This window comes from Haliotis rufescens, unplaced genomic scaffold (genome assembly GCF_023055435.1).
Source record: "Haliotis rufescens isolate VD_foot unplaced genomic scaffold, xgHalRufe1.0.p SCAF_19, whole genome shotgun sequence".
Lineage (NCBI taxonomy): Eukaryota > Metazoa > Mollusca > Gastropoda > Lepetellida > Haliotidae > Haliotis > Haliotis rufescens.
In genome coordinates, this window is record NW_025963879.1 from 14,221,681 (window position 1) to 14,236,654 (window position 14,974).

Below are 14,974 nucleotides of genomic sequence, written 5' to 3' on the forward strand. Positions count from 1 at the left end.
TGGGCACATATTAGTGAAGAATAGTCTACATTGTTGTATGGACGTGTAAAACAACAACCCAAAACAAGAATTGAGATGGTGAAATAAATGTAGCGCATTTCAGGCATTTTCATTTGGTAGAGGGAATCTGAAAAAGAAGGCGAACAAATACTAAATACTACACGTGTGTTTGAAACGGTCCCTCGGCTAGCAACAAAGCATCAGCTGACGACGAAAGTCGCCGTCTTCCGACATTCGCCATCGCCCTTTGACCAGCGACAGTTGCATTGTTGATGTTCTCTGTTGTGGGACATGTAACTGGACAATGGTCAGACATGTCAACCACTGTCCATTTCCGCCGCCACGGTCACGGAACGTCGAATACGGTATGACTAATTATAGCTTGTTATTGACTTTCTTCCTTGTCAAATTTCGCTGTTGTAATGTCAACAAAAGTGTCACAACACGAGAATATCTAACAATAAATTATAAATTATGACGTGGATCTGCTAATCAATTTCCAGTTTGGACATATCTTTGATAACATCAATATCGTTCTGTGCATGTTCCATTGTTTCAACCGCTTCGCGGTGCACTGTGACGTAATGTTTACGTGATTTATTTTTAGATTTTGAAGACTTGCTGATTATGTTGTTTTAATACGTCTACATGTATTCGTGCGCGTCTGTCACAAAGACTCGACTTCTGACCACGAGAGATGTCACGCCTTTTAAATAGCTCGCTATATTTCTGAGATATGTTGGGTGGGGTCTGTCTGCGGTCGCACTAACCTACGTCAGTCCACACATGAGCCCACGGACTTATATAGGTCCGTGATGAGCCACGACAAAAACTGTTGACACCAATTCACTTTTATTAAGTCTTCATAACTTTCTGAACTAACACGCGTCACAATAATCATAATGATAATAATAACAAAACGATCTAATACAAAGTACATAAAATGCCTGTTGATTTTTCTTTGAGGCACAGCGTAATAGCTATGCATATGGCTCCTCAATTGACAGGCCTCCTCCGAGTGAGTGTGTGGAGTTTGACGCCGCTTTTAGCAATAATATCGATACAAGAGGGGAGGCTACTCCACCACTCCAGTCCTCATCATTTATTTTTTTAGGGAATCTGCCGGCATAGCATTACTCCAAAGACGTGATCTGAGAGTGACAGTTCAATTTTTTTCTTTACAAAAATGTATTTTGCAACGAGATGTTATTTTTTAGCATAGCACAATGCAGGGGGATTGATCAACGTCGCGTTTTGTATAATTACTTTATTGAATCATTGACAATTTATGCAGGGCATTTTCGAAGAAGTCAGGCTGACATTTTCTGTTAGTCGACTGTCACATCAACCCAAAGCCAAATTAGCACGGATTGCTCCAGCTCAAGCTTTATTGTCTGATTATACACGCACTTAATGTCACACTGTCGGGTCAATAGCCGTCAGTCAGCATTACACTTGGGTAAATGAGCTGCGCGTGCCGGGTCCGTAGCTTGTATATTTCGTTCTGACGCATAGTTGGGGGGCATATCAAAATCTGCTTGCGATTGTAATTGGGAAATGTTTATAATTTTCAAATGTGTATATTGTAACTTTTATGTATCATATATATTTGTTATAATTTATTGATATTGTATGTAAAATAGCATGAAACGAGAAATAAATGTCTGGAAATAATAACTGAAAATCGGTAGTTCTACTCAGTCGCAGTGATTATGTTAACTCATGACTTGATTAATACCCTCGTGACCAAATCTTGTTTCTTGTGATGTGTGTCATATAGGACACGTGCTCGGTATTCTGAGGTAGGTAAATAATAAAATTCTTCGTATTATTATCACTGAAATGAACATGGTATTTGTGTTGGAAGATGATTTGTGAATCTTCAGTCAGTCATACTTATGGCATCGTTATTGCCATATAATCTAAAATACATTAATGTATTCATATAATATATCTAATGAAAGCCCCATAGCTAAATAATACTCTCTCTCTCTCTCTCTCTCTCTCTCTCTCTCTCTGATCATACAACCTCGAAACGATTAACACGGGATATCCCGAAAGACAGCTACAGGCTGTACGACTGATATAAGTCAATATCATCGTCTATCGCTCGCTTTAATGGAATAAATATTTGAAATTGAAGAGACTTTCCTCATAGCACAAAGGAAGCCATCTATCAGACATTCTTTTGTACAGTTTTTAAATTTTGAAGTCTGCTTTCTGATAGGTAATTGTCGAAGGGTGTCCGAATCAAGATTGTTGGTGACATGACGCTATTTCAATATCATAACCAAGCAAAACACTACCGCATATGTTGTCGTTCTTCGTAGACTATACGAATACATGGCACTTTTTTATGCATGGCAACTTTTCCCAACTTCTAAATGCTTATTAAAGACTTCATTCGTAGACTATGGTTTCCCTTCACGTTTGCAAGGAAGCGCATGACAAGTACTTTGTTTCAATTACCGTTTCCTTCAGCATTACCATTATGAATGTCGGACATCTCGCAAATTGGTTTCCTGAGTAACCAATGGTAACGGTCACTGACACATGTATCCATGTTCTGGGCGTCAAACATAAAGCCCTGTTTGTGGTTTGCTGAGCCACTTATCCCATTGTCACAGATGATAAATTTACCTTCTTAGACGAAATGTGTTAATGACTAATTGGTTGCCATGGAGTAAAGGGAACCATAGTTACACATAGATTATTTAGCAGATGTCATTACGATCTTTTGTATAGTTTAAAACTTTATATGTATACAATGACGCGTTTGTTTGTTTTCAACTTTTACATAGGAAGGGTCAGGTTTAACGCCGCCTTTGATAGCATATTCTGTTGTTGTTGTTTTTTGAGACGGCGGTCGTGATCTGTTCACTTTTTCTAAAGGGGAGCTCAAAATAATTAAGAAATAATGGGGAATAAAGAAGTCCTGACACACGCATGTGTCACACTGATTATACAAAATTCATGTAAAGAATCATGTATTACCGCTCGCTCTCTCTCTCTCTCTCTCTCTCTCTCTCTCTCTCTCTCTCTCTCTCTCGGGAAATAAGGGCTAAAACAAGGACTGGTCGGCTCGGAGTCAGTATACTGCGACTGAGTTGGATATCCACGTTAAAACTACGGCATGGTATCTCAGTGGGCTAGCACTATAAAATCGGCATTAGTCCGGACTAGTACAAGAAGACACACGCACGCGCACGCGCGCACGCGCACACGCACGCACGCACGCACGCACGCACACGTGCATGCGCGTCGCTATGTAAGTTCAACAATCTTGAACGCAACGTTAAACGCCAATTCACCTAACCTCACCTCTCGGGAAATACAAGAAACACTCGTTTGGTCAAATCAGTAAGACACATTCTCGTACAATAATCTCTATGGAATGGGTCACTGCTTCTTTCCTGGCAAACCTGCTATGACTTCAGCCAACTCTTATAAAAGAGAAAGTCCTCACAATGTGAATGAATGAATGAATTAATTAACAATCGGTAATTACATTTGCCACCCGGGTTGTCGATAGTGCCAATTTTCAGGTATTCAAATCATTGGCGGATTAAGATTATTTTGTTCTTGGGATGAATTGTGTTCTAAGATGTAACAATTGGCGAAATTTACAGCGATATAGGGTGATTGATATTTACCAGTTATGTAATACATGTTGACAACCGTTAAAGGAAGAATTAATCTTTTTGAATTACATGATTTCGTTGCTATGACATGACCATCACACTATACGACAGGAAACAATATTTGTAAAGAAAACAATTTTTTCAGATTTATGACCATATGTTGAACTGTTTTGACGTAGCAATTAAAACATAGTGAAAGTGAAACACAGATCCTGTAACACAATTGTTTTTTTACGGAAACGTAACAGAAATTATTAACTAAATATGTTTAATTCATGGTAAAATGGTAAATTAATGTTAACTGTTTTTATAACAATCACGAATTATCACAATCACGCCCCGTCCCGTTTTGGACAATAAAGGGGCAAAGTTGCTACCCTTTGATCTGTAGGGATTAGCATTAGACAACAATCACTCCGGATTAATCGTGACGAGAATGTTAAAAGGCAGGGGTATAGCGAGGGCGTGTTATTCCAGCCCATGTTTCCGATACGTCAGGACCGTCAAGCTTGTGAGAACCCAACATGGATGCGTCATCGCAGCTAACGATTTAATTGAAGGTAAATTTGCATATGGGTGTATGGACCCCGGATCCGCCATCTGTGCGGATATTGTGCGAGAAAAATAGTTATTATGCGGTTTATTTGTGAAAGCGGCATAGTCGTTGTCTGTCCAAACGCCCATTGCAGGGTTGAGATATTTGGTAGGTCGTCATTTAGTCGAGGGTATGCAACGTTGACACCTGGATCGTGTTAAATAGCGGAGGTTTAGGGTTAACGCCGTGCTCTTGGTTTACTGGGATGTGAAACCGATCCGGTCTACTCGTGAGTGGTGTCACTCTGACAACAAAGAATTGAGATTACAAGGATGTTAATTTCAACGCTCTCGTCCGGATTACGCTTTATCTTTGTTCGTCTGTGATGTAGATTGCACGTTCATAGGATGAAGTGATTTCACAACTGAGAGGCAGTTTTGTATCAGGTAAAAACGGTGATTCTGTGATAATTCATCCTCGATTATCCAGGGTTTTAAGTCTCCAGTCTATTATCATAAATCATGTTTACAAATATTTATCACAATAGAATGGGTATTTCTACACTAGATAATCGACGAGGGTGATAATTAAGCGAGACTACCGTGGTTCTATGTGTTTTAATGACATCATAATTATAAGGAAGATAATTTCATCATATTTTTAGCTGTATGAGTGACCGCAAGGTTGTATTCTATTGTGTACGAGATGTATTGCACCTGCTAAATATGTGTGTACATGTATATACGTGTTAGCATGTGCATATATAACTACTTGCGAGTGTACCCGTGAATATCCCGGTTAGAATAGGCCTTCAGCAACCCATGCTTGTCATAAGAGGCGACTAAAGGGATCGGGTGGTCAGGCATGATGACTTGGTAGATGCATATCATTGTATACCAATTGTGTAGATCGATAATGTCAATCACTGTATTGTCTGGCCCAGACTCGATTACTTACATACCGCCGCCATATAGCTGAATATTGCGGCGTTAAACAACAAACAAAACAAAACTTGCGAGTGTTAATCACTATTGGCGAGTGTGAATGTACGTTTCATATATGAAATGTCTATATCACCACGTTTATCGATGTGTAAATATGTACATGCCATGGACTTGGCGAGGACGCACGATCTGGTCTACACTCACAGTAGGATGCGTAGGAAGGTGCATGCAATGGTCATCTTGATTACACATGTAGAATAATTGACGACTTTGGCACAATCTCGTTTAAATTGGATCTTATATTATTGTATGTTGCCTCTGCATGAAGAGAAATATCATATCGAAACATCTTAAACGATTTGCTATTATTATGATTGGTCTTCACTATTGATCTATGTTATCTGACTTATCAGAGTAAAACTGCTAGTTAGACCAGTAGCGTCGTTCATGTTACCCCGCAACATCATTATCTATATTAATCCATATACTTAATATGGTTTCTCGACGTTATTAAAATAGGAAGGTCGAATATTTATTGTAGTGTTGCATGTCGATTTCGCATCCACTTCAACTTAAATTCAAAATAATAAGTAACAAAATGATTTAAAGAAGAAGAGAGTATGTTTATTTGTCTTTTATGAGAACGTATATGTCGAATGCCATTACTGGTCGCTATGATGGGTTATATAAAAAAGTGCAACTTGGAAATGAACAACAACTTTAAAACTGATAAACCGGATCCGAATTGGGGATGAAAAAATACTGACAAAGAAAACCTATTTTCTGTGGCCTTATTGTCGTCATCGTTTTCCGGATTGGTCGAAGCTGTATATAGAGGACGTTACCAGTGGAACAGTTTGTCATTAAGAAAAAACTGTAGTGTGTGAGCACTGTACTTAGTGAACATAGTGGTACAGTAGCACTCGTGATAGCACAGCAGTCGCACCCGTAAGAGTATATAAGCAGTACCAGTAGCAGCAGTGATAGGATATAGTAGCAATAACAGTAGTGATAGTAGTTCAATAGCGTTCAATAAGTTTTGCAACTTCAATATAAGACCAAGTCGCAGAATATCTTTTGCACTTTTATTTTTCAATATAATCTCCATTCACCTCAATGCACTTATTCCATTTGTCCTTCAAGCTTTTAATACCACTTTTATAGAAATCCGCAGATTGGCCCTCTAACTACGCCTTAGTCCTGCACCATGACCGTGGAATATATTTATTTTATGAAAAAAACATAATCTATAAATGCATACAAAAGCAAGTCTAGCCAGCTCAAGCTAGCTGTATTCCTCTGAAATCAGCATAGGGAATTTTATTTTTATTTTTAGAGTCAAGAAGGATATTGTGTAATATAAGATTTCAGAGACTAAATGTTAGTCTAACTACGCCTCTGTCGCAGCCTTTATGTCCTCGTCATCTAGGAAGTGTCTTCCTAGTAGGGCAGATTTCATTTGCCTGAACAGGAAATAGTCACTGGGGGCTAAGTCTGGGCTTCACAGTTAAATCACCCACCCTACAGCCCAGACTTAGCCCCCAGTGACTATTTCCTGTTCAGGCAAATGAAATCTGCCCTACAGTAGATGCGACAATAGTAGTTGAAGTAGCACCGGCAGCTTTAATAGGGATAGTAGTAGTAGTAGTAGTAGTAGCAGCACCAGCACCAGCAACATTAGTATAGCAGTAGAAGAAGCGGCAGTAGCAGTAGCATCAATAGTTGTAATAGAAGAAACACCAGGGCCCCGTTCCACAAAGCGATCTTAGTGCTATGTGATCGTAAGCCTATGATAAAGTATGGTAGTTACGACCATCTTAACACTGAGATAGCTTTCTGGAACGGGTTCCAGCTGGTCGTAACTCCCATATTTTAACATACACTTACGCCTGTTGTAGCTCTCCGATCGCTTTGTGAAACGGGGCGCAGCAGTAGTAGAAGTGGCAACGGTAGCAGTTGCGTGGTAGTAGGAGTAGTAGTACTTGTAGTACGTGAAGTCGTATCGGCAGTAGAATGATGGTAGTAGCAGCAGTAGTGAAACCAGCAGCAGTAGTGACATCAATAGAAGTAGCAGCAATCGTAGAGATGATAGAAGTAGTAGCACCCTCAGTAGCAGTAGCAGCAACTCCGCAGCAATAGTAGCAGTAACAGTGACAGTAGAAATACACGTGGTAGTAACCGTCGGTATTGTAGTTGTCGTAGTCACTGTGCCAAATCGTCAAAAGACCCACAACCAAATGTGATCATTATTCACCGTTTGTGACAGTTTGTATAATAAGAGAACACATGTCTGTGTACCATCTTCTAAGAACAAGAACAAGTTGAATGCCGAAAAATTAATGACGAGAGTGTATACCCAACAGTTAGTAAGGGGGTCAACGTATGTCATGCAGCTACTTTTATGTATATAAATGTACAAATATGCATAAAGATATACATGATTTATCATGATAAACAAATATGAAGTTAACAGTAAAATCATCAAACGAAAACCTTATCGTCCAGCACAGTTGGCGCACTAGCGTCATGCAATAGCGGTGGTATCTAAAGATTAAGGGTCACTCACTGGTTGTATATAATAGGGGATATATACGAGACTGGAGATTGCACAACTATATGCCACATATATATACAAAGGTCAGTTGCATGTTGAATCAGGTCATTAAGTATTCCAGACTTACAGGCCCTATACTGTTTGTGGTATCATAAGATTAAGGGCCACGGGTTGTATGTAATATATTTATATATATGGAGACGTATGGTTGCACTGGGATATCACACACACACACACACACACACACACACACACAAACACACAAAGGTCAGTTTCATCTTGAATCAGCTCATGTAGAATTCCAAGACTTACAGGTCCTTCTGTCTGTGGTTAAAGTGACCGTGAATGATTGGGCAGCTGCGCTGCTGTGATACTGTAACGAGCAGGATTTCACTAAAAAATCTAAACATTAGTGTTTCAATTGAATTCAACAGTTCACTACAACCATACTGCTCAGTGACGTTGCACGCAAACGTCGCGACACAAGTCTGTGCCCTGCTCGCGACCCTCTGAATTAATGCTCAACACATGCAGATCTTCATTTGATAATCTTCACAACTGTGCAAAAGGTTATCGAAATAAACTTCAAATATGAAGGTGAAGGACATTGTACGTCGCTGCCATGCAACGCGAAGGAATCCACGTTCTTAAAGTAAACAAGCATCTCAGAACTCTGCGACACAGTGTTGTAAACAATTCAGCCAGAAAAGAATAGATGTACCATGACAAGGCGGTTCGTTTCGTAATCACGGCAGTGTGTGGAGCCGGCAGGCCTAAGGTGTTCGGCAGACCAAGTTTCCTTCCAAAAGATATGATGCGCTAAATTTAGACGCATGAAAGAGAAACCATGAGAGAAGCGAAATAAAGCAGAAGGGACCAATGCCAGAGAATGCGTAATTCACCAAGCGCCATATCTTCTTCTCGGAGTCGTGTAACTGTTAGACTTACACAGAAATCCAGGAGGTTTTAAGTGATTCTGTGACTAAATTTTCCATTGCATGTATGTTGTTTTATGAAGGTAGGTACCGTGCAAGTGTTGTGTTTCTAATGGTGAGGTGTGTGGTTATACCCTTGGCATGTATAGGTATAGGTGTTGACGATGAATCTGACCAAGGTTATTGCTAAAGTAGAGATGCAGTTTGTGTGTTTTCCTGGGTTAATACGTCTGTAGGAAGTTGGCCATGCTTGATGATTTAACAGGATGGATGTTTTTAGAACGGTCATTTTTTTATTATGTTATTGTCAGGTCTCTTGTTGTTTCCAGTACGCCTCGAAAAAACCCAGTTCTATTATTATTATTATTATTATTATTATTTCTGTCTCGTCTAGGTAACAAGGTGGTCAGTTTCAACCTTAACCTGTTCATCAAATGATCTTTCATCACGGGTTAACATATTTCGGCCGACGCTTGATTTGATAAGTACTGGCAGGAATTTCGCGTGTCGAGAGCAATTATGAGCACCTAACTCCCTCGCCTGTCTATAAGCCTGAGATAAGATACCGTTACCACGATTAGCGCCCGCTGGCGCGGTGTATATAAACCTATATACACGTACCTTGTATACCTGAAGGGCGGTTTAGTGCCGAGTTTCTCGTTGGCCTGGTGGTGGGTTGGCTAGGACTGGAGAATGTTGCCATGCCCCTGAGAGTTTACGTTTGTAATCTGGGAAATAGCGTCAAAGTTGTGGGGCTGACCTTTGCTGTTTGTGTTTGCTCAGTTAGGTAAGTTTGACGTTATGTAGGTGTGTTAGACATGTTGTTCTTGTTGGTGGGCCTACTGTTGCAGTTGTGCTATGACGTTCAACGAACTCCGTCGTTTTGCCGTCATATTCTGTTTATGTTTAAATTGGAAATACTTAGACAATTGTTATTGCTGGCATTGGCCTCTGTGTAATATATACCTGGAGGTATAATGCGCTACGTAGGTTATTCAATACTGTGCGTGTCTGTTTAAATGTTTCGGTTTTTTTTATACCAAACAAAAAGTGTTCTCGGAGTCTGATCAGTACCCAAATCGGAAATTATTTTACAACCCATCATTTAGATATACATGTAAAAAGATAAAACATATCCTGTTAGAACTATATTTCATTGCGCGTGTCCTCCTCGTCAATGCTTTATAAACGTTATGATACATGTTGATATCGAATTTCGGATATAACCAAACCAGATGCAGTTCGCTATTGCTGACGTTCGATATTAACATGCATTACATTGTTATAACCCTTCGGGGGATTAATACGGTTTCAGTGATTCGAAATATTCGTGATTTATACCATTAACTTAATTAAATCAAACTAGAGGTTATAAAGAGCTAGGTATATTTGTTACGTACACGTTCTGCCTGGCGATCTTGCTGAACACGACTATACAATTGACAATCGTTTTATGTGACCGTGTTATTGGGGTTATTATCACTATTTGCACAGATTATATTGTGGATTAGACTTCAAGAGATCGATTTCAAGAATAGATAAATAAAACAATTTAAATAATCCGAGGCATGTTTTATTTTTCGACATTGGTGTTCCGAATTAATTGACAACCTTTAACTTTTTGTAAAAAGTAAATGTTGTTTCAAGTTTATTGTTTCAGTTTGTATATTTAATTGTTTAGTTAAATTTCTAATGCGAGACATGTAGTTAGTACATAGTTTCTGAAATAGATACTGTATTTTTTACTATGTTGTCTGCGATCATTCACTTGATGCTACATGAACGTTAAAAAGCACACATTGTTGTTAGTGTTCCTTCTATTCGTAAACCCATACTATCTGTTTCAGATGACAAATCCTTCTTGACCTGCTGAGTCGATGACGTCATTGCCGATACAGACTTGGATTTACTGACCTTCACCTACAATTTCCCGACCAAGAATTGCCTCCCCTTCACCATGCCCGTGTTTGTTAATGATGACTACCTCCTGTTCGAGGCAGTGAAATGGGGCAAGCGGGACAAGGTTCGGGGATTGTTGTCGTCTGGTTGTCACCGTAACCTGAGGGACGATGCAGGCAGGACGGCTGTGCACTGGGCGGCCGAGAGAGATTATTTGGACGTCTTGTATCTCCTCATTGATGAGAACTGGGATCTCAACACTGCAGACGCCAAGCAGCAGACACCTCTACTGATAGCTTGTAATTACAGGCGGGAGAATGTGGCGTCTTGTCTGATAACGATGGGTTGTGACGTTAACGCTGCAGACATTACAGGCAACACGCCACTTCACCGAGCTGTTCGTATGGATATCGAGACTATCGCTGCAATGCTGTGTAAGTTCGGGGCAGAGGTTGATAGTAAGAATGGAGCCTGGTGGACGCCATTACACGAAGCTGCAAGGACAGGAAACGAAAGGATTGTGAAGATGTTGCTACAACGTAATGCTGACGTCAACGCCGTCACAAAGAAAGGGTCAACACCGTTCCTTACGTCTATATTCTATTACAAAATTGCTCAAAAGAATACTTACACTAACCTCGACAACATATTAAAGATGTTTGTCGACTCCCGATGTAGACTTAGCCAAAGCGACGGGCAATGGACACCCCTGTCTGCGTCAATCTCCACTGACAACAGTTTTATTGCCGCGTTGCTTATTTACAGTGGTTGTATGTTCGAGAAGCGGAACAAGTATTCCCGTAGCCTCCTGGTCGAGGCGTTCACCCGATGTGAACCCTTTGTCAGCCGACTCATGGTAATGGCGGGGTACCAGGTGAACCAGGAAGAGGTAGATATGTGTTCGCGGAGAATCCCCTCATTCTCGAGAACCTTCATGAGACTGGTTGAACCCAACACTGACATCAGCAGTGGGCGCTATGACCTGCTAAACTGGTTACGCGAACACGCGCGAACGCCCAAAAGTCTCAGTGAGCTGAGTCGAGCTTCTATTCGACATTCCTTGAACTTGGGAGCAGACGACACTTCGATTCTGGACAGCATATATCAGCTGCCACTTCCAGAGTGTCTGAAAAACTTTCTAGCCATGTCGGACTTTATTTCAGGGATTTTATGAATGATAAGAATTATTTAGCTAAACTGCCGGGCAACAGAAAACACACTTGGAAATTGGATTTGACCTAAACATTACAAACGTTATCGAAACGTTACTGGGCTGAAAACAGTCGCCGAAACACTGCAAAGTGAAGGTCCTAAACACAACTATGATACCCGTATCAAATACATCACCATCGAATAATTTCATTTCACCATTTCTTGTTTGATTAATTTTTAGCCACCATCAAACATGGGTGTATGCTTTCGTTTGCCCGGCAGTTTATATTGTATAATTATGTATTTCACCATGTGGCAGGCATGGTGGTGTTGGAAATCCATAGGTATCGACCAGCTCCGTGTTGTGTTATAACACAAGCATATCGAAACGTCATAATGACGTCACTCACTTGTGTTTATTGAAAACAGTTTTATTTGAATCATGAAAATACAAGTTGGGGACGAGTGATACTTGTACAAATATTTGCTCCCCCCCCCCCCCCTGTAAAAAAAAAGTTAACTACGGCCTTGTGGATCCAGGAGATATGACACACTTGATAGTCGAAGATGGAACAGATACGTCAGCTATTACCCTCCTATGCAAAGCTAGTCTGTAACCTCATCAAAATACATTCCTTCCCTTTTTGCCACTTTGAACTTTTAGCCTTGGAATCTAGATGGCATTGACATAGATCCAGAAGTGTTCTCCCAACCAGTTTTCACTAGTTATATACTACTCAACTTTTGATAGGACAGTCAGATATTAAGATAAATTATCCCTATCAAATGTGGAGTAGTATAGTATGGTATAACTGGACATTGGCAAGTTCCTTGTACGAAATATATACCACCAACCAGTGCGACGGTTAGCCATCTTTGCAGCGCGACACGAATGTGGCATCCCATATACATTGTGTGATGAATACAAGACAAGTAAGTCTTGGCGGCACCGAATGCCATATTGCTACTGCATAAAAAAAATCTAATATTATCTTCTGAGAAGGTGAAAAATCGTTTAGCTTACATGATGTGTGTTCAGTAGTCAGGGAATATGGAGCTTTTGCTCTGGTTGTTGTGCAATATAATCTGTTCTATGAGTGTTCTATCGGCTGTGCATGATTTATCGATACTCACAATGTTGGGTGTGAATGCTTTAATTTACCGTATTCTCTCGTATGGTCGGACATGATTGTACTGTACATTAGGCTGAAGAAATGAAAATGTTTCTCGTTCGTCGGCGCATCACTTGATACTGCGCACCAGTCATTTTGTTGCAAGTGAAGCACACAGATATCCATAAAATAAAATGCTTTACAACTGACGTTGTATTAAAGAGCTGGGTTCACTGTATTCCCAGTTTTGTTTGTTGGTATTCTTGGTAGGGAAAATGTAACAATGTTCATCCCACAACATTTTTTTCAGTAAGAAAGTTGTAAAAGTTGCCTTACCGCCTGCTCTCTTTTGAGACAAATGTACACATGTTTTGTTGTTGCAGCCTTATGGTGGATATGAGTGTACGGCTAACGCGTATATTGCTATAGAACGCCGCACCCTCCTTTTGGAGGAAACACGGTATAACGTGAGACTGGAGATGCTTGTCGGAATAAATCGAGTTCATATTCTAGTATATGCTTGTCTGTTTATTGTTTAGGATCTCATTAAAGCTATGCATTGTTTCACATTATCGTCACCATGGTTACAATGAACAGTCTTGTGCTGTTTGTTGTTTAGGAAGTCACATTTAAGAGGTGGAAAAAAGGTTTCCTGTAATATAGTACTACTCAGTTTTATGAGGATTAGACCCGTGAAGATCCGGGGTAGAATAGGTCTTCAGAAACCCATGCTTGTCGTAAAAGGCGACTATGCTTGTCGTAAGAGGCGACTAACGGGATCGGGTAGTCAGGCTCGCTGACTTGGTCGATGTATGTCATCGATCCCAATTGCGTGGATCGATGTTCATGATATCAATCACTTGATTGACTGGTCCAGACTCGATTATTTACAGACCGCCGTCATATAGCGGAAATATTGCTGAGTGTGGCGTGACAGGTCTGCGCTACATGGATGACATTCTGGATGTGTACATGTACGTCAGACCGTATGCTGGTGCAACCGGACCGGACTTCATCCTCATGGACGATAACGCACGACCTCATCGTGCGAGTGTCGTTAATGCCTACTAAGAGTAGGAGGCCATTGTCCGCACGGAGTGGCCAGACGGGTCAACACACGTGGAACGAGCTGCACGTCGCCCTCTGACGACACCCTGTCCTTCTGGCAACTCTAGGGAACTCGGGAATGTTTTTACTGACCATCCAGACACTTATTGGGAGCATGAGACGATGGTGCCAGGCTGTGATCGCATCTCGTGAATCACGTACGCGTTACTAAGGTTGTTTTTTTGTTTTTTTTACAATGAATAAGTTTTCGTGTGGTTTTTTTTACGATTCAGTTTTGGTTAGATACTCTCATTTCGAAGGGTGATCTGACTGATTTTTGGTCACATGTTGTTTGTTAGCATTACGTGGCACGTGGCAACGGCCTTGTGTTAATTACACATGCCTTCACGCAATATTGTCTTTGGCTATTTTAACAGAAGCACACAATTTGACACTTTAACTGTTTAAGTGGCGATGCTTGGCAAACTTGGAGTAGTAAAATGCTGTTCATAACTCAAGTAAATGAAGGCAAGAGACAATCACCAGTAGCAACAACGTGGTTTCTATCAGACTCGCTAGGTATCGGTGTGGCTTATATAATCATGATCCATCGTGTTGTCCGAAAACAGATGTTACACAATTTCACCATGCAAAACTTGGGAGATCATACAGGCGATTCAATAACTTGTATTACATGAGGTCAGTCTGGCTTGGTTGATTGGTTGGTTTGTTGTTTAACGCCGCAGAATATTCCAGCTATATGACGGCGGTCTGTAAATAATCGAGTCTGGACGAGACAATCCAGTGATTGATTGCATGAACATCGATCCACGCAATTGGGATCGATGACATGCATCAACCAAGTCAGCGAGCCTGACCACCCGATCCCGTTAGTCGCCTCTTACGACAAGCAAAGTCGCCTTTTACGGCAAGCATGGGTTGCTGAAGACATCTACCCCGAATCTTCATGGGCGTTGCGGGCAGTTACAGAAACATAGCGTCTGACAAGGTGGCTTATGATGACAGGATTCAGTAGTGAGTTTTGTGCTGATAAATAGAGATGATTAGCCGAGGGTATTGTTGTAAATGTTAAATATATCGTAAATATTATATATTAAGAATAATAACAAAACCCTCCCATAGACATAAGAAATC

At 40.6% G+C, this 14,974-nt stretch overlaps 1 protein-coding gene across 7 annotated transcripts; it reads left to right on the forward strand.

Moving 5' to 3' along the window:
- The first annotated feature begins 194 nt into the window (after window positions 1–194).
- On the forward strand, window positions 195–13,287 carry LOC124148284 (serine/threonine-protein phosphatase 6 regulatory ankyrin repeat subunit C-like). Of its 7 annotated transcripts, none has more exons than XM_046519298.2 (2): window positions 195–365; window positions 10,457–13,287. In XM_046519298.2, the coding sequence occupies exon 2, from the start codon at window positions 10,567–10,569 to the stop codon at window positions 11,680–11,682; it is 1,116 nt and encodes a 371-aa protein (XP_046375254.1). In that variant the 5' UTR covers window positions 195–365; window positions 10,457–10,566; the 3' UTR covers window positions 11,683–13,287. The 7 variants fall into 7 exon arrangements, with proteins under 7 accessions (XP_046375254.1, XP_046375258.1, XP_046375256.1 ...); XM_046519302.2 differs by lacking the exon at window positions 195–365 and adding an exon at window positions 4,120–4,201; XM_046519300.2 differs by lacking the exon at window positions 195–365 and adding an exon at window positions 4,235–4,622.
- The last annotated feature ends 1,687 nt before the right edge of the window (window positions 13,288–14,974 follow it).